Genomic DNA, 24,109 nt, shown 5'->3' on the forward strand with positions numbered 1-24,109 from the left:
GGAAAACTCACCAAGATACAATGAAGCCTTATTTGTCATGTTAAAGAGCTCGTCGAGGTGATTCTGTGGTCAAATTTTGAAGGTAGTTGGAGCTCATTTGCCGAAGTTACGTAGGTTCAAAACTTGAAAAGTCACGAAAGATGTGTGTTTGAGCACATAAATTACTCGTTTTCTAGAAAACTCACCAAGATACAATGAAGCCTTATTAGTCGTGTTAAATTACTCGTCGAGGTGATCCTGTGGTCAAACTTTGAAGGTAGTTGGAGCTCATTTGCCGAAGTTACGGAGGTTCAAAAATTGAAAAGTCACGAAAGTTGTGTGTTTGAGCAGATAAATTACTCGTTTTCTAGAAAACTCACCAAGATACAATGAAGCCTCATTTGTCATGTTAAAGAGCTCGTCGAGGTGATTCTGTGGTCAAATTTTGAAGGTAGTTGGAGCTCATTTGCCGAAGTTACGGAGGTTCAAATCTTGAAAATTCACGAAAGAAGTGTGTTTGTGCACATAAATTACTCGTTTTCTGGAAAACTCACCAAGATACAATGAAGCCTTATTTGTCATGTTAAAGAGCTCGTCGAGGTGATTCTGTGGTAAAATTTTGAAGGTAGTTGGAGCTCATTTGCCGAAGTTACGTAGGTTCAAAACTTGAAAAGTCACGACAGATGTGTGTTTGAGCACATAAACTACTCGTTTTCTAGAAAACTCACCAAGATACAATGAAGCCTTATTAGTCGTGTTAAATTACTCGTCGAGGTGATCCTGTGGTCAAACTTTGAAGGTAGTTGGAGCTCATTTGCCGAAGTTACGGAGGTTCAAAACTTGAAAAGTCACGAAAGATGTGTGTTTGTGCACATAAATCACTCGTTTTCTAAAAAACTCACCAAGATACAATGAAGCCTTATTAGTCGTGTTAAATTACTCGTCGAGGTGATTCTGTGGTCAAATTTTGAAGGTAGTTGGAGCTCATTTGCCGAAGTTACGTAGGTTCAAAACTTGAAAAGTCACGAAAGATGTGTGTTTGAGCACATAAATTACTCGTTTTCTAGAAAACTCACCAAGATACAATGAAGCCTTATTAGTCGTGTTAAATTACTCGTCGAGGTGATCCTGTGGTCAAACTTTGAAGGTAGTTGGAGCTCATTTGCCGAAGTTACGGAGGTTCAAAACTTGAAAAGTCACGAAAGATGTGTGTTTGAGCACATAAATTACTCGTTTTCTAGAAAACTCACCAAGATACAATGAAGCCTCATTTGTCATGTTAAAGAGCTCGTCGAGGTGATTCTGTGGTCCAATTTTGAAGGTAGTTGGAGCTCATTTGCCGAAGTTACGGAGGTTCAAATCTTGAAAATTCACGAAAGAAGTGTGTTTGTGCACATAAATTACTCGTTTTCTGGAAAACTCACCAAGATACAATGAAGCCTCATTTGTCATGTTAAAGAGCTCGTCGAGGTGATTCTGTGGTCAAATTTTGAAGGTAGTTGGAGCTCATTTGCCGAAGTTACGGAGGTTCAAAACTTGAAAAGTCACGAAAGAAGTATGTTTGTGCACATAAATTACTCGTTTTCTAGAAAACTCACCAAGATACAATGAAGCCTCATTTGTCATGTTAAAGAGCTCGTCGAGGTGATTCTGTGGTCCAATTTTGAAGGTAGTTGGAGCTCATTTGCCGAAGTTACGGAGGTTCAAAGCTTGAAAAGTCACGAAAGAAGTATGTTTGTGCACATAAATTACTCGTTTTCTAGAAAACTCACCAAGATACAATGAAGCCTCATTTGTCATGTTAAAGAGCTCGTCGAGGTGATTCTGTGGTCCAATTTTGAAGGTAGTTGGAGCTCATTTGCCGAAGTTACGGAGGTTCAAAGCTTGAAAAGTCACGAAAGAAGTATGTTTGTGCACATAAATTACTCGTTTTCTAGAAAACTCACCAAGATACAATGAAGCCTTCTTAGTCGTGTGAAAGAGCTCGTTGAGGTGATTCTGTGGTAAAATTTTGAAGCGATTTGGAGCTCATTTGCCGAAGTTACAGAGGTTCAAATCTTGAAAAGTCACGAAAGAAGTGTGTTTGTGCACATAAATCACTCGTTTTCTAGAAAACTCACCAAGATACAATGAAGCCTCATTTGTCATGTTAAAGAGCTCGTCGAGGTGATTCTGTGGTCAAATTTTGAAGGTAGTTGGAGCTCATTTGCCGAAGTTACGTAGGTTCAAAACTTGAAAAGTCACGACAGATGTGTGTTTGAGCACATAAATTACTCGTTTTCTAGAAAACTCACCAAGATACAATGAAGCCTTATTAGTCGTGTTAAATTACTCGTCGAGGTGATCCTGTGGTCAAACTTTGAAGGTAGTTGGAGCTCATTTGCCGAAGTTACGGAGGTTCAAAACTTGAAAAGTCACGAAAGTTGTGTGTTTGAGCACATAAATTACTCGTTTTCTAGAAAACTCACCAAGATACAATGAAGCCTTCTTAGTCGTGTGAAAGAGCTCGTTGAGGTGATTCTGTGGTAAAATTTTGAAGCGATTGGGAGCTCATTTGCCGAAGTTACGGAGGTTCAAATCTTGAAAAGTCACGAAAGAAGTGTGTTTGTGCACATAAATTACTCGTTTTCTGGAAAACTCACCAAGATACAATGAAGCCTTATTTGTCATGTTAAAGAGCTCGTCGAGGTGATTCTGTGGTCAAATTTTGAAGGTAGTTGGAGCTCATTTGCCGAAGTTACGTAGGTTCAAAACTTGAAAAGTCACGAAAGATGTGTGTTTGAGCACATAAATTACTCGTTTTCTAGAAAACTCACCAAGATACAATGAAGCCTTATTAGTCGTGTTAAATTACTCGTCGAGGTGATCCTGTGGTCAAACTTTGAAGGTAGTTGGAGCTCATTTGCCGAAGTTACGGAGGTTCAAAAATTGAAAAGTCACGAAAGTTGTGTGTTTGAGCACATAAATTACTCGTTTTCTAGAAAACTCACCAAGATACAATGAAGCCTCATTTGTCATGTTAAAGAGCTCGTCGAGGTGATTCTGTGGTCAAATTTTGAAGGTAGTTGGAGCTCATTTGCCGAAGTTACGGAGGTTCAAATCTTGAAAATTCACGAAAGAAGTGTGTTTGTGCACATAAATTACTCGTTTTCTGGAAAACTCACCAAGATACAATGAAGCCTTATTTGTCATGTTAAAGAGCTCGTCGAGGTGATTCTGTGGTAAAATTTTGAAGGTAGTTGGAGCTCATTTGCCGAAGTTACGTAGGTTCAAAACTTGAAAAGTCACGACAGATGTGTGTTTGAGCACATAAATTACTCGTTTTCTAGAAAACTCACCAAGATACAATGAAGCCTTATTAGTCGTGTTAAATTACTCGTCGAGGTGATCCTGTGGTCAAACTTTGAAGGTAGTTGGAGCTCATTTGCCGAAGTTACGGAGGTTCAAAACTTGAAAAGTCACGAAAGATGTGTGTTTGTGCACATAAATCACTCGTTTTCTAAAAAACTCACCAAGATACAATGAAGCCTTATTAGTCGTGTTAAATTACTCGTCGAGGTGATTCTGTGGTCAAATTTTGAAGGTAGTTGGAGCTCATTTGCCGAAGTTACGTAGGTTCAAAACTTGAAAAGTCACGAAAGATGTGTGTTTGAGCACATAAATTACTCGTTTTCTAGAAAACTCACCAAGATACAATGAAGCCTTATTAGTCGTGTTAAATTACTCGTCGAGGTGATCCTGTGGTCAAACTTTGAAGGTAGTTGGAGCTCATTTGCCGAAGTTACGGAGGTTCAAAACTTGAAAAGTCACGAAAGATGTGTGTTTGAGCACATAAATTACTCGTTTTCTAGAAAACTCACCAAGATACAATGAAGCCTCATTTGTCATGTTAAAGAGCTCGTCGAGGTGATTCTGTGGTCCAATTTTGAAGGTAGTTGGAGCTCATTTGCCGAAGTTACGGAGGTTCAAATCTTGAAAATTCACGAAAGAAGTGTGTTTGTGCACATAAATTACTCGTTTTCTGGAAAACTCACCAAGATACAATGAAGCCTCATTTGTCATGTTAAAGAGCTCGTCGAGGTGATTCTGTGGTCAAATTTTGAAGGTAGTTGGAGCTCATTTGCCGAAGTTACGGAGGTTCAAAACTTGAAAAGTCACGAAAGAAGTATGTTTGTGCACATAAATTACTCGTTTTCTAGAAAACTCACCAAGATACAATGAAGCCTCATTTGTCATGTTAAAGAGCTCGTCGAGGTGATTCTGTGGTCCAATTTTGAAGGTAGTTGGAGCTCATTTGCCGAAGTTACGGAGGTTCAAAGCTTGAAAAGTCACGAAAGAAGTATGTTTGTGCACATAAATTACTCGTTTTCTAGAAAACTCACCAAGATACAATGAAGCCTTATTAGTCGTGTTAAATTACTCGTCGAGGTGATTCTGTGGTCAAATTTTGAAGGTAGTTGGAGCTCATTTGCCGAAGTTACGTAGGTTCAAAACTTGAAAAGTCACGAAAGATGTGTGTTTGAGCACATAAATTACTCGTTTTCTAGAAAACTCACCAAGATACAATGAAGCCTTATTAGTCGTGTTAAATTACTCGTCGAGGTGATCCTGTGGTCAAACTTTGAAGGTAGTTGGAGCTCATTTGCCGAAGTTACGGAGGTTCAAAAATTGAAAAGTCACGAAAGTTGTGTGTTTGAGCACATAAATTACTCGTTTTCTAGAAAACTCACCAAGATACAATGAAGCCTTATTAGTCGTGTTAAATTACTCGTCGAGGTGATCCTGTGGTCAAACTTTGAAGGTAGTTGGAGCTCATTTGCCGAAGTTACGGAGGTTCAAAACTTGAAAAGTCACGAAAGATGTGTGTTTGTGCACATAAATCACTCGTTTTCTAAAAAACTCACCAAGATACAATGAAGCCTTATTTTTTTTTTTTTTTTTTTTTTTTTTGTGCCCGAGGAGGTGGAAATCTTCAAAAAGACACCCGACCGCTCGGGGTCGGGTAGTGTGGGATTCGAGCCTGAGCCCGCCTACCCACTAAAACCACCCCCTCTCTTCTTATGGCCCCGGTATCGCCTGGTAGGCATTCCTTCGGGGCGCCAAGTCGTAAGAGCTTCTCGCTATGCGTCCGTCCTTCTTCTTCTGTACCGTTCCCGCACAATCTTCTTCCGCATGATCTTCTTGACCATGCACTCAAACGCTCTCCACTTACATTCACTCTCTACGAGTTCAGCGCCGATCGTTCCACGGTCCAGGTTGAGCCCCGCCCCCCTGGCCTCAGTCCGATCGGTCTCCCACTCCGGACATCCCCAGATTGTGTGCTCTGGGGAGTCCGCAACTCCTGGCTCCTCGCAGAACCAGCAGCCGTCACTCTCTTCAACCTTTATTTTGTGCAAGTATTTCCCGAACACTCCGTGTCCGGTAAACACCTGCGTTAGTTCGTACCCGGTCCTCGTCCATTCGCATTCGACCCATCGTCTAATGCTCGGAACGAAGACCTTCACCCATCCATCATACACACCCCACTCACTCTCCCACTCACTCATCACTCTCTCTGCGGCCTCCCTCCTAAAACCTTTACCTCTCTCCCACACCATTCTCCTCTCTTCCACTCGCAGTCTGATGGGAGGAATCTTGGCCAGCGCCAAGACCGCTGCGCACGGGACCGTTCTGTATGCGCAGGCCACCCTGATCGCGAGCCTTCTGTTTGCCCGCTCCAGGACGGCCCTACACATCTTGGTCCTCAACACTCCGTGCCACACCGGCACAGCATACAGAAGCGCCGACGACGCCGCCATGACCATCACCCTTCTCCTCTCAAATCCCATGCCGTTGACTCTGGGTAGGATGCCCTCCAGCTTTTGGATTATTCCTCCCACTTTGTCGGCAGTCCTTCGAGCGTGTTCGGCGAACCTCGCGTCTTTGCCGAACCATACCCCCAGATATTTAATGCTTGTAGTCGTCTCGTACCTGAAACGATCTACAACTAAACTCATATTAGTGAGCTTACGTCTCCCAGCGAGTAGCACCATTTCGGTCTTCTCGGACGCCATACAGAGCCCTTTAGCTCTGAATGTGTCAATGACCATCTCCATGGCTTCCTTGGTCCTCAACTCCAGTGTGTTTCTGCACCCGGCAGTAACCACCAGCGCCAGATCATCCGCGTACGCCACTGGTGTGACGCCCCTCGGATAATCCAGCTTCAGCAGCTCGTCGTAATAGAGGTTCCACAATACGGGGCCTAACACCGACCCCTGCGGGACCCCACACGACATTTCCCTTACATCCCCGTTAGGCAGCTGCACTGTCCTTTCGTCCAGGTACGATTGCACCACACCTACAACATAGCTGCTAACCTGGGACCTCTTAAGTGTTTCAACTATGAGATCCCATGGCGCAGAATTGAACGCATTCTTAACGTCAATCGTTACCATCACACACAATCCTGCATGAGTGGTTCTCGTCTCCTTAATTCTCTCCACGACCTTCATTACGGCCCGCATTGCGTCGATAGTGCTCCTACCCTTCACGAAACCGAACTGGTTTTGATCAATCATTCCACGCTCAATGGCCTCCGCCATCAGCCTGGTCTTGATCACTTTCTCCGCGACCTTCCCGAGCCCGTCGATGAGACAGATGGGACGATACGACGCCTCCGCTGTCGGGTCTTTCTTCGGCTTCTCCGCCAGAACTAACCGGGCCCTCTTCCATATTTTCGGGAATTGCCCTGTCACCAGGATGTTCGTGACACAGTCTGCCATCCCTTGGGGCTTAATCTCAAGGTAGGTCTTAATGACCTCATTGGGAATTCCGTCCAACCCTGGGGCCTTTCGGCTCCCTAGTTCCCTGGCCGCCTGTCGAATCTCCTCTGCCGAGACCCGTTCCACGTCCTCGGCACCTACAACAATTCTGTCCCATCTTACTTTGTCTTTTCTCGGGAAGAGTTCGTCCACGCGCTTTAGCATGTCGGTCTCCGCCAAGTGGCTCGGTTTCAGGCGCCCGAGCTTCTCTGCCACAATCCTGTAGCCGAGACCCCAGACGTTCGTCTCCAAGTCATCGCACAGCTTTTTCCATGCGTTCCTCTTGGCATTCCGAATGGAATCCTTGAGGATCTTCTTGGCTCTTCCATATTCGTCTTCTGCTGCACTTCTCTCCTCGTTCGTTTCTCTGGCTCCCTTTATCCTCGTCATCCTTCGTCTGGCCTGCAAACATTCCTTCCTGTGCGTACCTACTGTTTCGTTCCACCAGTAGACCGCCTTTTTGCCCCCTGTTTTTGCACTCTTCTTGAGTAGGCACTGGTCGCAGGCTTCCCCAATTTCCTCGACTATTTGGTCAGGTTCGGTTCCGCCCCACCCTAAAACACGCTCGTTAACGTATTTAATCAACTTACCAATTCCTTTCTCGGTCACGATCCATCCTTTCTTATTTCTCTCATCTTTCACTCCTAGAGTTTCGGTTCCATTCCCTACAATTCTGTAGGTTATGTACCTGTGTCCACTTCCACTCAGCACGTCCCGCTCGACCTGCCATTGACTCACCATGCGCGCTACGATAGCGCCACTCATAGTTACGTCTATGACAGATCTTCCATTCTTGTTGCCGAACGTCCACTCTCCCCCGTTGTTGTGCGGGGTGAGCTCTCTCGCTTCAACGAACTCCTCCAGGACTCTCCCGTAGGCATTCCTGACGCCAGAACCAAATATCTGGCATTTCGCATTGAAGTCCCCAGCTATGAGGACTCTCCTGCCGTCCATGCCTCCTACAAAATTATCTAACCGATTAATCATGGCCTCGAACTCACCTGTGGTCTTATTCGGCGAGAAGTATACCGAGACCAGCGTAAATCGGCCCAGTTCCACCGCCACGAACCCCCGGTCCCTGTGGATCGACTTCGCTCTCATCCCGCTTTTAAGCCAAATGAACGCTCCATCGTCATTATCCCTGATGACATTCTTCAGGGCTTGGTTAGGCTCCTGCCCCAGAACGACATCAATGTCCTGTTCTCTGATCGTCTGGTACAGCAAGTCGGTAGCAACCCGCCTTCTGTCCAGATTGATCTGTAGACATCTGAGTTCCTTAAATACCGCCATCGTGCCATTTACACTCTCCACATTCACTCCCGCTCCTAAAACACGCATACCGATTATACTATTTAATCTACTTACTAGATTTGTTCCGTGCTCCTCTCCTCGGTAGCCTTCCCAATCTCGTCCTTATTTTTGGACATCCCTGGTTGCGGCTCAGTTGTTTTTTCCGGGTCAGTACCCCTACCGCCTGCAAATGCCTTTACTGGCCCCTTGCAGTTGGGTCCGCCCGCGCTGTGGCCCTCCGCTTTACAGAGGGGGCAGTAGCGAGGATCTTTACAATCCTTCGCCCTGTGCCCCTCCTTCCCACAACGGGCGCACAGTCGGGTCCTATCTACGCCTTTACATGCCTGTGCCCGATGTCCCAGTTCCCAGCACCGGTAGCATCTTCCCGAGTCCTTCCTCTCCTTAAGCCGGCACATATTAATGCCGACTCTCAAATCGGTGACTACTCGAAGATTCTCGGCGTCCCCCTCTCTAACGAGGAACGTGGCGGTTTGGCAGCTTCCATAGCTTGCCTTAAGCCCCTTGAGCCGGAGCTTCTTGGAGTCCAGACCGGTCGCGGTGGCCACCGCACTAGTGGCTTCTTCCCCTGTAGTGACTCCATCCAGTCCCGTAAGCTGGAACACTACAATTTTACTATTCGCCCCCGACCTTACGTTACCTTCCCCCATTCCTTTTCCCAGGATGTTTTTCAGCTCCTCTCCCTGTTCGCCTCCTTTAGGGAGCGTGATTAGCACCTCACCTTTTTTCGTCTCCCTGACTGTCCCGATGTCAACCTTGGTTTGGCTGTTGGCAACCAGTTGTCGGACTTTACGGAGGGTGTCGCTGTAACTTACCCCCTCCTGTTTAGCCACGAAGACTACCTCTTCTTCTGATCTTTTAGGACCAGGTCCCTGTACTGCCTCCCTCCCGGAGGATGTCCCTCCAGGTAAGTACAGCTTTACCCTGATGTTCTCTTTCAGGGTCCAGCATGCTAGTTCGCAGACCTTCCGAAGTTGCCACGGGTTGGCATCCGGAACCAATGGGATGGACACGCTGTCTCTCCCCTCTTCCAGCATTGTTCCCGCGAGGACCTTGAGGGCTTCAAAAACCCCTACCGGCCCTGTACTCTCCAACTCCTGAAAGTAGACGTGCTTGGTTTTCGTAACTACCTTACCTCCTTTCCTAAGGTTGCACGTCTGCACGAGGCTGGCCATCCTCCCTTCTTCAGCCTCGAGCTCCCTCAGCTCTGGGAGAAGCTGCAGAAATCGCTCCTTCAGCGCGCTATCTCCCTTACCTACCAGGACCGCGAGGTCCATCCTAAAACCCTCACTGATAGGGTCTCCACGAGCTATCTCAGTAGCTTCAAAGATCCCATCGTCCCATCTCTCCTTGATGGCCTCCAAGATCTTTCCCTCCCTAGCTAAAGTTGTTAGCCTCATTTTAACCTCACCATTTTTTCTCTTCTCCTCAGTTTCCGTCTGGCATTCAACAGACACTCCCTCCCGCTTGCCAGCCCTTAGTCGAGCGACCTCGTCCCTTAGTCTTTTATTCTCCTCCTCGAGTTTCCTGTTCTCCTGCCCCTTCCCCTCTTTCTCCAGCACCATGCTCCTAATCGTGCTTTTCAGCACAGAGACAGCGTCCACTAGTTCCTGTTTGGGGTGGTAAGACTCCTTCAGGATTCTATCGACATCGCCTACCTGTTCCCTGGCTACTTCCAAGAGAGCCCTGGGACCTTCTTCCTCTCCTCCCACAATGGATTCATCCATCCTCTTCCTCTTCCCTTTTGGTGCACTGTTTGGCACCTCTTCTACGGAGAATACCGGACAATGCACTTCCACGTTTTGCCCACTTACCACATTTTCTTCTGTTTCCCCTCCTTTGTCCTTGGGCGGAGTCCTCTGCACCTTACCTCTCTTTGCGAATCCTATCTCAGCTCCTTCTACCTCCTCTTTCCTCATCAAGCTCTCCGGAACACTTCCCTTCCTTACGAGCGGCATAGTCACTCTCCCAGTTACATCCCTCCTTTCCTTCAAAATTGTTTTGGCTACAGCACCTTTTTTTCCCGAAGGAACCCCAAGTTTAGAGTCCTGGATCTCCATGGAGTTGCCGGGGGTTTCAGAGGCTCCGAGTGCCTCAGCGATGTTAACCACACCCCAGTAAGGCCTTACTCCGCACAACCTCACCTCTAACCGCTGAAAAAAAAAAAAAGAAAAATTTAAATAACGCTAACGGTGTAAATTAACGTAACGTTGAAGACACGGCACGCGAAAAGACACCGATCTAATAATGTCCATGCAAAAAGTCACCGAAGTATCTTATCAATCACGTCGTCAGCGTGCAGGGCAAAAATTAGTTTTCGCACTGCCAAAACCGCTGTTTCTTCGGCTTAGCGTTGAAAAACACTGCTTTACGTCGACGATGCGAAAACTAAAACCGATTTATATCGGAGCACACTTCCACACGTCCGCCTTCGACCGTGGTCCGCCTTCTACTCAATGAAGCCTTCTTAGTCGTGTCAAAGAGCTCGTCGAGGTGATTCTGTGGTCAAATTTTGAAGGTAGTTGGAGCTCATTTGCCGAAGTTACGGAGGTTCAAAGCTTGAAAAGTCACGAAAGATGTGTGTTTGAGCACATAAATTACTCGTTTTCTAGAAAACTCACCAAGATACAATGAAGCCTTATTAGTCGTGTTAAATTACTCGTCGAGGTGATCCTGTGGTCAAACTTTGAAGGTAGTTGGAGCTCATTTGCCGAAGTTACGGAGGTTCAAAACTTGAAAAGTCACGAAAGATGTGTGTTTGAGCACATAAATTACTCGTTTTCTAGAAAACTCACCAAGATACAATGAAGCCTCATTTGTCATGTTAAAGAGCTCGTCGAGGTGATTCTGTGGTCCAATTTTGAAGGTAGTTGGAGCTCATTTGCCGAAGTTACGGAGGTTCAAATCTTGAAAATTCACGAAAGAAGTGTGTTTGTGCACATAAATTACTCGTTTTCTGGAAAACTCACCAAGATACAATGAAGCCTCATTTGTCATGTTAAAGAGCTCGTCGAGGTGATTCTGTGGTCAAATTTTGAAGGTAGTTGGAGCTCATTTGCCGAAGTTACGGAGGTTCAAAACTTGAAAAGTCACGAAAGAAGTATGTTTGTGCACATAAATTACTCGTTTTCTAGAAAACTCACCAAGATACAATGAAGCCTCATTTGTCATGTTAAAGAGCTCGTCGAGGTGATTCTGTGGTCCAATTTTGAAGGTAGTTGGAGCTCATTTGCCGAAGTTACGGAGGTTCAAAGCTTGAAAAGTCACGAAAGAAGTATGTTTGTGCACATAAATTACTCGTTTTCTAGAAAACTCACCAAGATACAATGAAGCCTCATTTGTCATGTTAAAGAGCTCGTCGAGGTGATTCTGTGGTCCAATTTTGAAGGTAGTTGGAGCTCATTTGCCGAAGTTACGGAGGTTCAAAGCTTGAAAAGTCACGAAAGAAGTATGTTTGTGCACATAAATTACTCGTTTTCTAGAAAACTCACCAAGATACAATGAAGCCGTCTTAGTCGTGTGAAAGAGCTCGTCGAGGTGATTCTGTGGTCAAATTTTGAAGGTAGTTGGAGCTCAGTTGCCGAAGTTACGTAGGTTCAAAACTTGAAAAGTCACGAAAGATGTGTGTTTGAGCACATAAATTAATCGTTTTCTAGAAAACTCACCAAGATACAATGAAGCCTTCTGAGTCATGATGAAGAGCTCAACGAGGTGATTCTATGATCAATTTTTGACGGAATTTGAAGCACATTTGCCGAAGTTACGGAGGTTCAAATCTTGAAAGGTCACGAAAGATGTGTGTTTGAGCACATAAATTACTCGTTTTCTGGAAAACTCACCAAGATACAATGAAGCCTTCTTAGTCGTGTGAAAGAGCTCGTTGAGGTGATTCTGTGGTCAAATTTTTAAGGTAGTTGTAGATCATTTGCCGAAGTTACGTAGGTTCAAAACTTGAAAAGTCACGAAAGAAGTATGTTTGTGCACATAAATTACTCGTTTTCTAGAAAACTCACCAAGATATAATTAAGCCTTATGAGTCATGATGAAGAGCTCAACGAGGTGATTCTATGATCAATTTTTTAAGCAATTTGAAGCACATTTGCCGAAGTTACGGAGGTTCAAAGCTTGAAAAGTCACGAAAGGAGTGTGTTTGTGCACATAAATCACTCGTTTTCTAGAAAACTCACCAAGATACAATGAAGCCGTCTTAGTCGTGTGAAAGAGCTCGTCGAGGTGATTCTGTGGTCAAATATTGAAGGTAGTTGGAGCTCATTTGCCGAAGTTACGTAGGTTCAAAACTTGAAAAGTCACGAAAGATGTGTGTTTGAGCGCATAAATTAATCGTTTTCTAGAAAACTCACCAAGATACAATGAAGCCTTCTGAGTCATGATGAAGAGCTCAACGAGGTGATTCTATGATCAATTTTTGACGGAATTTGAAGCACATTTGCCGAAGTTACGGAGGTTCAAATCTTGAAATGTCACGAAAGATGTGTGTTTGAGCACATAAATTACTAGTTTTCTGGAAAACTCACCAAGATACAATGAAGCCTTATTTGTCATGTTAAAGAGCTCGTCGAGGTGATTCTGTGGTCAAATTTTGAAGGTAGTTGGAGCTCATTTGCCGAAGTTACGGAGGTTCAAATCTTGAAAAGTCACGAAAGAAGTGTGTTTGTGCACATAAATCACTCGTTTTCTAGAAAACTCACCAAGATACAATGAAGCCTTCTTAGTCGTGTGAAAGAGCTCGTTGAGGTGATTCTGTGGTAAAATTTTGAAGCGATTTGGAGCTCATTTGCCGAAGTTACGGAGGTTCAAATCTTGAAAAGTCACGAAAGAAGTGTGTTTGTGCACATAAATTACTCGTTTTCTGGAAAACTCACCAAGATACAATGAAGCCTTCTTAGTCGTGTGAAAGAGCTCGTTGAGGTGATTCTGTGGTAAAATTTTGAAGCGATTTGGAGCTCATTTGCCGAAGTTACGGAGGTTCAAATCTTGAAAAGTCACGAAAGAAGTGTGTTTGTGCACGTAAATTACTCGTTTTCTGGAAAACTCACCAAGATACAATGAAGCCTTCTTAGTCGTGTGAAAGAGCTCGTTGAGGTGATTCTGTGGTAAAATTTTGAAGCGATTTGGAGCTCATTTGCCGAAGTTACGGAGGTTCAAATCTTGAAAAGTCACGAAAGAAGTGTGTTTGTGCACATAAATTACTCGTTTTCTGGAAAACTCACCAAGATACAATGAAGCCTTCTTAGTCGTGTGAAAGAGCTCGTTGAGGTGATTCTGTGGTCAAATTTTTAAGGTAGTTGGAGATCATTTGCCGAAGTTACGTAGGTTCAAAACTTGAAAAGTCACGAAAGAAGTATGTTTGTGCACATAAATTACTCGTTTTCTAGAAAACTCACCAAGATACAATGAAGCCGTCTTAGTCGTGTGAAAGAGCTCGTTGAGGTGATTCTGTGGTAAAATTTTGAAGGTAGTTGGAGCTCATTTGCCGAAGTTACGTAGGTTCAAAACTTGAAAAGTCACGAAAGATGTGTGTTTGAGCACATAAATTAATAGTTTTCTAGAAAACTCACCAAGATACAATGAAGCCTTCTGAGTCATGATGAAGAGCTCAACGAGGTGATTCTATGATCAATTTTTGACGGAATTTGAAGCACATTTGCCGAAGTTACGGAGGTTCAAATCTTGAAAAGTCACGAAAGAAGTGTGTTTGTGCACGTAAATTACTCGTTTTCTGGAAAACTCACCAAGATACAATGAAGCCTTCTTAGTCGTGTGAAAGAGCTCGTTGAGGTGATTCTGTGGTAAAATTTTGAAGCGATTTGGAGCTCATTTGCCGAAGTTACGGAGGTTCAAATCTTGAAAAGTCACGAAAGAAGTGTGTTTGTGCATATAAATTACTCGTTTTCTGGAAAACTCACCAAGGTACAATGAAGCCGTCTTAGTCGTGTGAAAGAGCTCGTCGAGGTGATTCTGTGGTCAAATTTTGAAGGTAGTTGGAGCTCATTTGCCGAAGTTACGGAGGTTCAAAACTTGAAAAGTCACGAAAGAAGTATGTTTGTGCACATAAATTACTCGTTTTCTAGAAAACTCACCAAGATACAATGAAGCCGTCTTAGTCGTGTGAAAGAGCTCGTCGAGGTGATTCTGTGGTCAAATTTTGAAGGTAGTTGGAGCTCAGTTGCCGAAGTTACGTAGGTTCAAAACTTGAAAAGTCACGAAAGATGTGTGTTTGAGCACATAAATTAATCGTTTTCTAGAAAACTCACCAAGATACAATGAAGCCTTCTGAGTCATGATGAAGAGCTCAACGAGGTGATTCTATGATCAATTTTTGACGGAATTTGAAGCACATTTGCCGAAGTTACGGAGGTTCAAATCTTGAAAGGTCACGAAAGATGTGTGTTTGAGCACATAAATTACTCGTTTTCTGGAAAACTCACCAAGATACAATGAAGCCTTCTTAGTCGTGTGAAAGAGCTCGTTGAGGTGATTCTGTGGTAAAATTTTGAAGCGATTTGGAGCTCATTTGCCGAAGTTACGGAGGTTCAAATCTTGAAAAGTCACGAAAGAAGTGTGTTTGTGCACGTAAATTACTCGTTTTCTGGAAAACTCACCAAGATACAATGAAGCCTTCTTAGTCGTGTGAAAGAGCTCGTTGAGGTGATTCTGTGGTAAAATTTTGAAGCGATTTGGAGCTCATTTGCCGAAGTTACGGAGGTTCAAATCTTGAAAAGTCACGAAAGAAGTGTGTTTGTGCACATAAATTACTCGTTTTCTGGAAAACTCACCAAGATACAATGAAGCCTTCTTAGTCGTGTGAAAGAGCTCGTTGAGGTGATTCTGTGGTCAAATTTTTAAGGTAGTTGTAGATCATTTGCCGAAGTTACGTAGGTTCAAAACTTGAAAAGTCACGAAAGAAGTATGTTTGTGCACATAAATTACTCGTTTTCTAGAAAACTCACCAAGATATAATTAAGCCTTATGAGTCATGATGAAGAGCTCAACGAGGTGATTCTATGATCAATTTTTTAAGCAATTTGAAGCACATTTGCCGAAGTTACGGAGGTTCAAAGCTTGAAAAGTCACGAAAGGAGTGTGTTTGTGCACATAAATCACTCGTTTTCTAGAAAACTCACCAAGATACAATGAAGCCGTCTTAGTCGTGTGAAAGAGCTCGTTGAGATGATTCTGTGGTAAAATTTTGAAGGTAGTTGGAGCTCATTTGCCGAAGTTACGTAGGTTCAAAACTTGAAAAGTCACGAAAGATGTGTGTTTGAGCACATAAATTAATCGTTTTCTAGAAAACTCACCAAGATATAATTAAGCCTTATGAGTCATGATGAAGAGCTCAACGAGGTGATTCTATGATCAATTTTTTAAGCAATTTGAAGCACATTTGCCGAAGTTACGGAGGTTCAAAGCTTGAAAAGTCACGAAAGAAGTGTGTTTGTGCACACAAATCACTCGTTTTCTAGAAAACTCACCAAGATACAATGAAGCCGTCTTAGTCGTGTGAAAGAGCTCGTTGAGGTGATTCTCTGGTAAAATTTTGAAGGTAGTTGGAGCTCATTTGCCGAAGTTACGTAGGTTCAAAGCTTGAAAAGTCACGAAAGAAGTATGTTTGAGCACATAAATTACTCGTTTTCTAGAAAACTCACCAAGATATAATTATGCCTTATGAGTCATGATGAAGAGCTCAACGAGGTGATTCTATGATCAATTTTTTAAGCAATTTGAAGCACATTTGCCGAAGTTACGGAGGTTCAAAGCTTGAAAAGTCACGAAAGAAGTGTGTTTGTGCACATAAATCACTCGTTTTCTAGAAAACTCACCAAGATACAATGAAGCCTTCTTAGTCGTGTGAAAGAGCTCGTTGAGGTGATTCTGTGGTAAAATTTTGAAGCGATTTGGAGCTCATTTGCCGAAGTTACGGAGGTTCAAATCTTGAAAAGTCACGAAAGAAGTGTGTTTGTGCACATAAATTACTCGTTTTCTGGAAAACTCACCAAGATACAATGAAGCCTTCTTAGTCGTGTGAAAGAGCTCGTTGAGGTGATTCTGTGGTAAAATTTTGAAGCGATTTGGAGCTCATTTGCCGAAGTTACGGAGGTTCAAATCTTGAAAAGTCACGAAAGAAGTGTGTTTGTGCACATAAATTACTCGTTTTCTGGAAAACTCACCAAGATACAATGAAGCCTTCTTAGTCGTGTGAAAGAGCTCGTTGAGGTGATTCTGTGGTAAAATTTTGAAGCGATTTGGAGCTCATTTGCCGAAGTTACGGAGGTTCAAATCTTGAAAAGTCACGAAAGAAGTGTGTTTGTGCACGTAAATTACTCGTTTTCTGGAAAACTCACCAAGATACAATGAAGCCTTCTTAGTCGTGTGAAAGAGCTCGTTGAGGTGATTCTGTGGTAAAATTTTGAAGCGATTTGGAGCTCATTTGCCGAAGTTACGGAGGTTCAAATCTTGAAAAGTCACGAAAGAAGTGTGTTTGTGCACATAAATTACTCGTTTTCTGGAAAACTCACCAAGATACAATGAAGCCTTATTTGTCATGTTAAAGAGCTCGTCGAGGTGATTCTGTGGTCAAATTTGGAAGGTAGTTGGAGCTCATTTGCCGAAGTTACGGAGGTTCAAAACTTGAAAAGTCACGAAAGAAGTATGTTTGTGCACATAAATTACTCGTTTTCTAGAAAACTCACCAAGATACAATGAAGCCTTCTGAGTCATGATGAAGAGCTCAACGAGGTGATTCTATGATCAATTTTTGACGGAATTTGAAGCACATTTGCCGAAGTTACGGAGGTTCAAATCTTGAAAGGTCACGAAAGATGTGTGTTTGAGCACATATATTACTCGTTTTCTAGAAAACTCACCAAGATACAATGAAGCCTTCTTAGTCGTGTGAAAGAGCTCGTTGAGGTGATTCTGTGGTAAAATTTTGAAGCGATTTGGAGCTCATTTGCCGAAGTTACGGAGGTTCAAATCTTGAAAAGTCACGAAAGAAGTGTGTTTGTGCACATAAATTACTCGTTTTCTGGAAAACTCACCAAGATACAATGAAGCCTTCTTAGTCGTGTGAAAGAGCTCGTTGAGGTGATTCTGTGGTAAAATTTTGAAGCGATTTGGAGCTCATTTGCCGAAGTTACGGAGGTTCAAATCTTGAAAAGTCACGAAAGAAGTGTGTTTGTGCACATAAATTACTCGTTTTCTGGAAAACTCACCAAGATACAATGAAGCCTTATTTGTCATGTTAAAGAGCTCGTCGAGGTGATTCTGTGGTCAAATTTTGAAGGTAGTTGGAGCTCATTTGCCGAAGTTACGGAGGTTCAAATCTTGAAAAGTCACGAAAGAAGTGTGTTTGTGCACATAAATTACTCGTTTTCTGGAAAACTCACCAAGATACAATGAAGCCTTATTTGTCATGTTAAAGAGCTCGTCGAGGTGATTCTGTGGTCAAATTTTGAATGTAGTTGGAGCTCATTTGCCGAAGTTACGTAGGTTCAAAACTTGAAAAGTCACGAAAGATGTGTGTTTGAGCACATAAATTACTCGTTTTCTAGAAAACTCACCAAGATACAATGAAGCCTTATTAGTCGTGTTAAATTACTCGTCGAGGTGATCCTGTGGTCAAACTTTGAAGGTAGTTGGAGCTCATTTGCCGAAGTTACGGAGGTTCAAAACTTGAAAAGTCACGAAAGTTGTGTGTTTGAGCACATAAATTACTCGTTTTCTAGAAAACTCACCAAGATACAATGAAGCCTTCTTAGTCGTGTGAAAGAGCTCGTTGAGGTGATTCTGTGGTAAAATTTTGAAGGTAGTTGGAGCTCATTTGCCGAAGTTACGTAGGTTCAAAACTTGAAAAGTCACGAAAGATGTGTGTTTGAGCACATAAATTACTCGTTTTCTAGAAAACTCACCAAGATACAATAAAGCCTTCTGAGTCATGATGAAGAGCTCAACGAGGTGATTCTATGATCAATTTTTGACGGAATTTGAAGCACATTTGCCGATGTTACGGAGGTTCAAATCTTGAAAAGTCACGAAAGATGTGTGTTTGAGCACATAAATTACTCGTTTTCTGGAAAACTCACCAAGATACAATGAAGCCTTCTTAGTCGTTTGAAAGAGCTCGTTGAGGTGATTCTGTGGTAAAATTTTGAAGCGATTTGGTGCTCATTTGCCGAAGTTACGGAGGTTCAAATCTTCAAAAGTCACGAAAGAAGTGTGTTTGTGCACATAAATTACTCGTTTTCTGGAAAACTCACCAAGATACAATGAAGCCTTATTTGTCATGTTAAAGAGCTCGTCGAGATGATTCTGTGGTCAAATTTTGAAGGTAGTTGGAGCTCATTTGCCGAAGTTACGGAGGTTCAAATCTTGAAAAGTCACGAAAGAAGTGTGTTTGTGCACATAAATTACTCGTTTTCTGGAAAACTCACCAAGATACAATGAAGCCTTATTTGTCATGTTAAAGAGCTCGTCGAGGTGATTCTGTGGTCAAATTTTGAAGGTAGTTGGAGCTCATTTGCCGAAGTTACGTAGGTTCAAAACTTGAAAAGTCACGAAAGATGTGTGTTTGAGCACATAAATTACTCGTTTTCTAGAAAACTCACCAAGATACAATGAAGCCTTATTTGTCATGTTAAAGAGCTCGTCGAGGTGATTCTGTGGTCAAATTTTGAATGTAGTTGGAGCTCATTTGCCGAAGTTACGTAGGTTCAAAACTTGAAAAGTCACGAAAGATGTGTGTTTGAGCACATAAATTACTCGTTTTCTGGAAAACTCACCAAGATACAATGAAGCCTTATTTGTCATGTTAAAGAGCTCGTCGAGGTGATTCTGTGGTCAAATTTTGAATGTAGTTGGAGCTCATTTGCCGAAGTTACGTAGGTTCAAAACTTGAAAAGTCACGAAAGATGTGTGTTTGAGCACATAAATTACTCGTTTTCTAGAAAACTCACCAAGATACAATGAAGCCTTATTAGTCGTGTTAAATTACTCGTCGAGGTGATCCTGTGGTCAAACTTTGAAGGTAGTTGGAGCTCATTTGCCGAAGTTACGGAGGTTCAAAACTTGAAAAGTCACGAAAGTTGTGTGTTTGAGCACATAAATTACTCGTTTTCTAGAAAACTCACCAAGATACAATGAAGCCTTCTTAGTCGTGTGAAAGAGCTCGTTGAGGTGATTCTGTGGTAAAATTTTGAAGGTAGTTGGAGCTCATTTGCCGAAGTTACGTAGGTTCAAAACTTGAAAAGTCACGAAAGATGTGTGTTTGAGCACATAAATTACTCGTTTTCTAGAAAACTCACCAAGATACAATAAAGCCTTCTGAGTCATGATGAAGAGCTCAACGAGGTGATTCTATGATCAATTTTTGACGGAATTTGAAGCACATTTGCCGATGTTACGGAGGTTCAAATCTTGAAAAGTCACGAAAGATGTGTGTTTGAGCACATAAATTACTCGTTTTCTGGAAAACTCACCAAGATACAATGAAGCCTTCTTAGTCGTTTGAAAGAGCTCGTTGAGGTGATTCTGTGGTAAAATTTTGAAGCGATTTGGTGCTCATTTGCCGAAGTTACGGAGGTTCAAATCTTCAAAAGTCACGAAAGAAGTGTGTTTGTGCACATAAATTACTCGTTTTCTGGAAAACTCACCAAGATACAATGAAGCCTTATTTGTCATGTTAAAGAGCTCGTCGAGGTGATTCTGTGGTCAAATTTTGAATGTAGTTGGAGCTCATTTGCCGAAGTTACGTAGGTTCAAAACTTGAAAAGTCACGAAAGATGTGTGTTTGAGCACATAAATTACTCGTTTTCTAGAAAACTCACCAAGATACAATGAAGCCTTATTAGTCGTGTTAAATTACTCGTCGAGGTGATCCTGTGGTCAAACTTTGAAGGTAGTTGGAGCTCATTTGCCGAAGTTACGGAGGTTCAAAACTTGAAAAGTCACGAAAGATGTGTGTTTGAGCACATAAATTACTCGTTTTCTAGAAAACTCACCAAGATACAATGAAGCCTCATTTGTCATGTTAAAGAGCTCGTCGAGGTGATTCTGTGGTCAAATTTTGAAGGTAGTTGGAGCTCATTTGCCGAAGTTACGGAGGTTCAAATCTTGAAAATTCACGAAAGAAGTGTGTTTGTGCACATAAATTACTCGTTTTCTGGAAAACTCACCAAGATACAATGAAGCCTCATTTGTCATGTTAAAGAGCTCGTCGAGGTGATTCTGTGGTCCAATTTTGAAGGTAGTTGGAGCTCATTTGCCGAAGTTACGTAGGTTCAAAACTTGAAAAGTCACGAAAGATGTGTGTTTGAGCACATAAATTACTCGTTTTCTAGAAAACTCACCAAGATACAATGAAGCCTTCTGAGTCATGATGAAGAGCTCAACGAGGTGATTCTATGATCAATTTTTGACGGAATTTGAAGCACATTTGCCGAAGTTACGGAGGTTCAAATCTTGAAAGGTCACGAAAGATGTGTGTTTGAGCACATAAATTACTCGTTTTCTAGAAAACTCACCAAGATACAATGAAGCCTTCTTAGTCGTGTGAAAGAGCTCGTTGAGGTGATTCTGTGGTAAAATTTTGAAGCGATTTGGAGCTCATTTGCCGAAGTTACGGAGGTTCAAAGCTTGAAAAGTCACGAAAGAAGTGTGTTTGAGCAAATAAATTACTCGTTTTCTAGAAAACTCACCAAGATACAATAAAGCGTTCTGAGTCATGATGAAGAGCTCAACGAGGTGATTCTATGATCAATTTTTGACGGAATTTGAAGCACATTTGCCGAAGTTACGGAGGTTCAAATCTTGAAAGGTCACGAAAGATGTGTGTTTGAGCACATAAATTACTCGTTTTCTAGAAAACTCACCAAGATACAATGAAGCCTTCTTAGTCGTGTGAAAGAGCTCGTTGAGGTGATTCTGTGGTAAAATTTTGAAGCGATTTGGAGCTCATTTGCCGAAGTTACGGAGGTTCAAAGCTTGAAAAGTCACGAAAGAAGTGTGTTTGAGCAAATAAATTACTCGTTTTCTAGAAAACTCACCAAGATACAATAAAGCCTTCTGAATCATGATGAAGAGCTCAACGAGGTGATTCTATGATCAATTTTTGACGGAATTTGAAGCACATTTGCCGAAGTTACGGAGGTTCAAATCTTGAAAAGTCACGAAAGATGTGTGTTTGAGCACATATATTACTCGTTTTCTAGAAAACTCACCAAGATACAATGAAGCCTTCTTAGTCGTGTGAAAGAGCTCGTCGAGGTGATTCTGTGGTCAAATTTGGAAGGTAGTTGGAGCTCATTTGCCGAAGTTACGGAGGTTCAAAACTTGAAAAGTCACGAAAGAAGTATGTTTGTGCACATAAATTACTCGTTTTCTAGAAAACTCACCAAGATACAATGAAGCCTCATTTGTCATGTTAAAGAGCTCGTCGAGGTGATTCTGTGGTCAAATTTTGAAGGTAGTTGGAGCTCATTTGCCGAAGTTACGTAGGTTCAAAACTTGAAAAGTCACGAAAGATGTGTGTTTGAGCACATAAATTACTCGTTTTCTAGAAAACAAACCAAGATACAATGAAGCCTTCTGAGTCATGATGAAGAGCTCAACGAGGTGATTCTATGATCAATTTTTGACGGAATTTGAAGCACATTTGCCGAAGTTACGGAGGTTCAAATCTTGAAAGGTCACGAAAGATGTGTGTTTGAGCACATATATTACTCGTTTTCTAGAAAACTCACCAAGATACAATGAAGCCTTCTTAGTCGTGTGAAAGAGCTCGTTGAGGTGATTCTGTGGTAAAATTTTGAAGCGATTTGGAGCTCATTTGCCGAAGTTACGGAGGTTCAAAGCTTGAAAAGTCACGAAAGGTATGTGTTTGAGCACATAAATTACTCGTTTTCTAGAAAACTCACAAACTTACAATGAATCCTTATAAGTCATGTTAAAGAGATCGTCGAGGTGATTCTGAGGTCAAATTTTGAAGGTAGTTGGAGCTCATTTGCCGAAGTTACGGAGGTTCAAATCTTGAAAAGTCACGAAAGAAGTGCGTTTGTGCACATAAATTACTCGTTTTCTGGAAAACTCACCAAGATACAATGAAGCCTTATTTGTCATGTTAAAGAGCTCGTCGAGGTGATTCTGTGGTAAAATTTTGAAGGTAGTTGGAGCTCATTTGCCGAAGTTACGGAGGTTCAAAACTTGAAAAGTCACGAAAGAAGTATGTTTGTGCACATAAATTACTCGTTTTCTAGAAAACTCACCAAGATACAATGAAGCCTTATTTGTCATGTTAAAGAGCTCGTCGAGGTGATTCTGTGGTAAAATTTTGAAGGTAGTTGGAGCTCATTTGCCGAAGTTACGGAGGTTCAAAACTTGAAAAGTCACGAAAGATGTGTGTTTGAGCACATAAATTACTCGTTTTCTGGAAAACTCACCAAGATACAATGAAGCCTTCTTAGTCGTTTGAAAGAGCTCGTTGAGGTGATTCTGTGGTAAAATTTTGAAGCGATTTGGTGCTCATTTGCCGAAGTTACGGAGGTTCAAATCTTCAAAAGTCACGAAAGAAGTGTGTTTGTGCACATAAATTACTCGTTTTCTGGAAAACTCACCAAGATACAATGAAGCCTTATTTGTCATGTTAAAGAGCTCGTCGAGATGATTCTGTGGTCAAATTTTGAAGGTAGTTGGAGCTCATTTGCCGAAGTTACGGAGGTTCAAATCTTTTGAAAAGTCACGAAAGAAGTGTGTTTGTGCACATAAATTACTCGTTTTCTGGAAAACTCACCAAGATACAATGAAGCCTTATTTGTCATGTTAAAGAGCTCGTCGAGGTGATTCTGTGGTCAAATTTTGAATGTAGTTGGAGCTCATTTGCCGAAGTTACGTAGGTTCAAAACTTGAAAAGTCACGAAAGATGTGTGTTTGAGCACATAAATTACTCGTTTTCTAGAAAACTCACCAAGATACAATGAAGCCTTATTAGTCGTGTTAAATTACTCGTCGAGGTGATCCTGTGGTCAAACTTTGAAGGTAGTTGGAGCTCATTTGCCGAAGTTACGGAGGTTCAAAACTTGAAAAGTCACGAAAGTTGTGTGTTTGAGCACATAAATTACTCGTTTTCTAGAAAACTCACCAAGATACAATGAAGCCTTCTTAGTCGTGTGAAAGAGCTCGTTGAGGTGATTCTGTGGTAAAATTTTGAAGCGATTGGGAGCTCATTTGCCGAAGTTACGGAGGTTCAAATCTTGAAAAGTCACGAAAGAAGTGTGTTTGTGCACATAAATTACTCGTTTTCTGGAAAACTCACCAAGATACAATGAAGCCTTATTTGTCATGTTAAAGAGCTCGTCGAGGTGATTCTGTGGTCAAATTTTGAAGGTAGTTGGAGCTCATTTGCCGAAGTTACGTAGGTTCAAAACTTGAAAAGTCACGAAAGATGTGTGTTTGAGCACATAAATTACTCGTTTTCTAGAAAACTCACCAAGATACAATGAAGCCTTATTTGTCATGTTAAAGAGCTCGTCGAGGTGATTCTGTGGTCAAATTTTGAATGTAGTTGGAGCTCATTTGCCGAAGTTACGTAGGTTCAAAACTTGAAAAGTCACGAAAGATGTGTGTTTGAGCACATAAATTACTCGTTTTCTGGAAAACTCACCAAGATACAATGAAGCCTTATTTGTCATGTTAAAGAGCTCGTCGAGGTGATTCTGTGGTCAAATTTTGAATGTAGTTGGAGCTCATTTGCCGAAGTTACGTAGGTTCAAAACTTGAAAAGTCACGAAAGATGTGTGTTTGAGCACATAAATTACTCGTTTTCTAGAAAACTCACCAAGATACAATGAAGCCTTCTTAGTCGTGTGAAAGAGCTCGTTGAGGTGATTCTGTGGTAAAATTTTGAAGCGATTTGGAGCTCATTTGCCGAAGTTACGTAGGTTCAAATCTTGAAAGGTCACGAAAGATGTGTGTTTGAGCACATAAATTACTCGTTTTCTAGAAAACTCACC

General features: G+C 42.0%; 1 protein-coding gene across 1 annotated transcript; it reads right to left on the reverse strand.

Moving 5' to 3' along the window:
• Positions 1-7,156: 7,156 nt before the first annotated feature.
• Positions 7,157-10,210, reverse strand: LOC136349740 (uncharacterized). The gene is made up of 3 exons (XM_066301462.1): positions 8,145-10,210; positions 7,518-8,036; positions 7,157-7,444 (listed from the first exon to the last, which is right to left on the reverse strand). Coding segments are annotated over exons 1-2 (2,004 nt in total). The 5' UTR covers positions 10,148-10,210; the 3' UTR covers positions 7,157-7,444; positions 7,518-8,035.
• Between the last annotated feature and the right edge of the window lie 13,899 nt (positions 10,211-24,109).

Source organism: Euwallacea fornicatus, unplaced genomic scaffold, assembly GCF_040115645.1.
Source record: "Euwallacea fornicatus isolate EFF26 unplaced genomic scaffold, ASM4011564v1 scaffold_51, whole genome shotgun sequence".
NCBI lineage: Eukaryota > Metazoa > Arthropoda > Insecta > Coleoptera > Curculionidae > Euwallacea > Euwallacea fornicatus.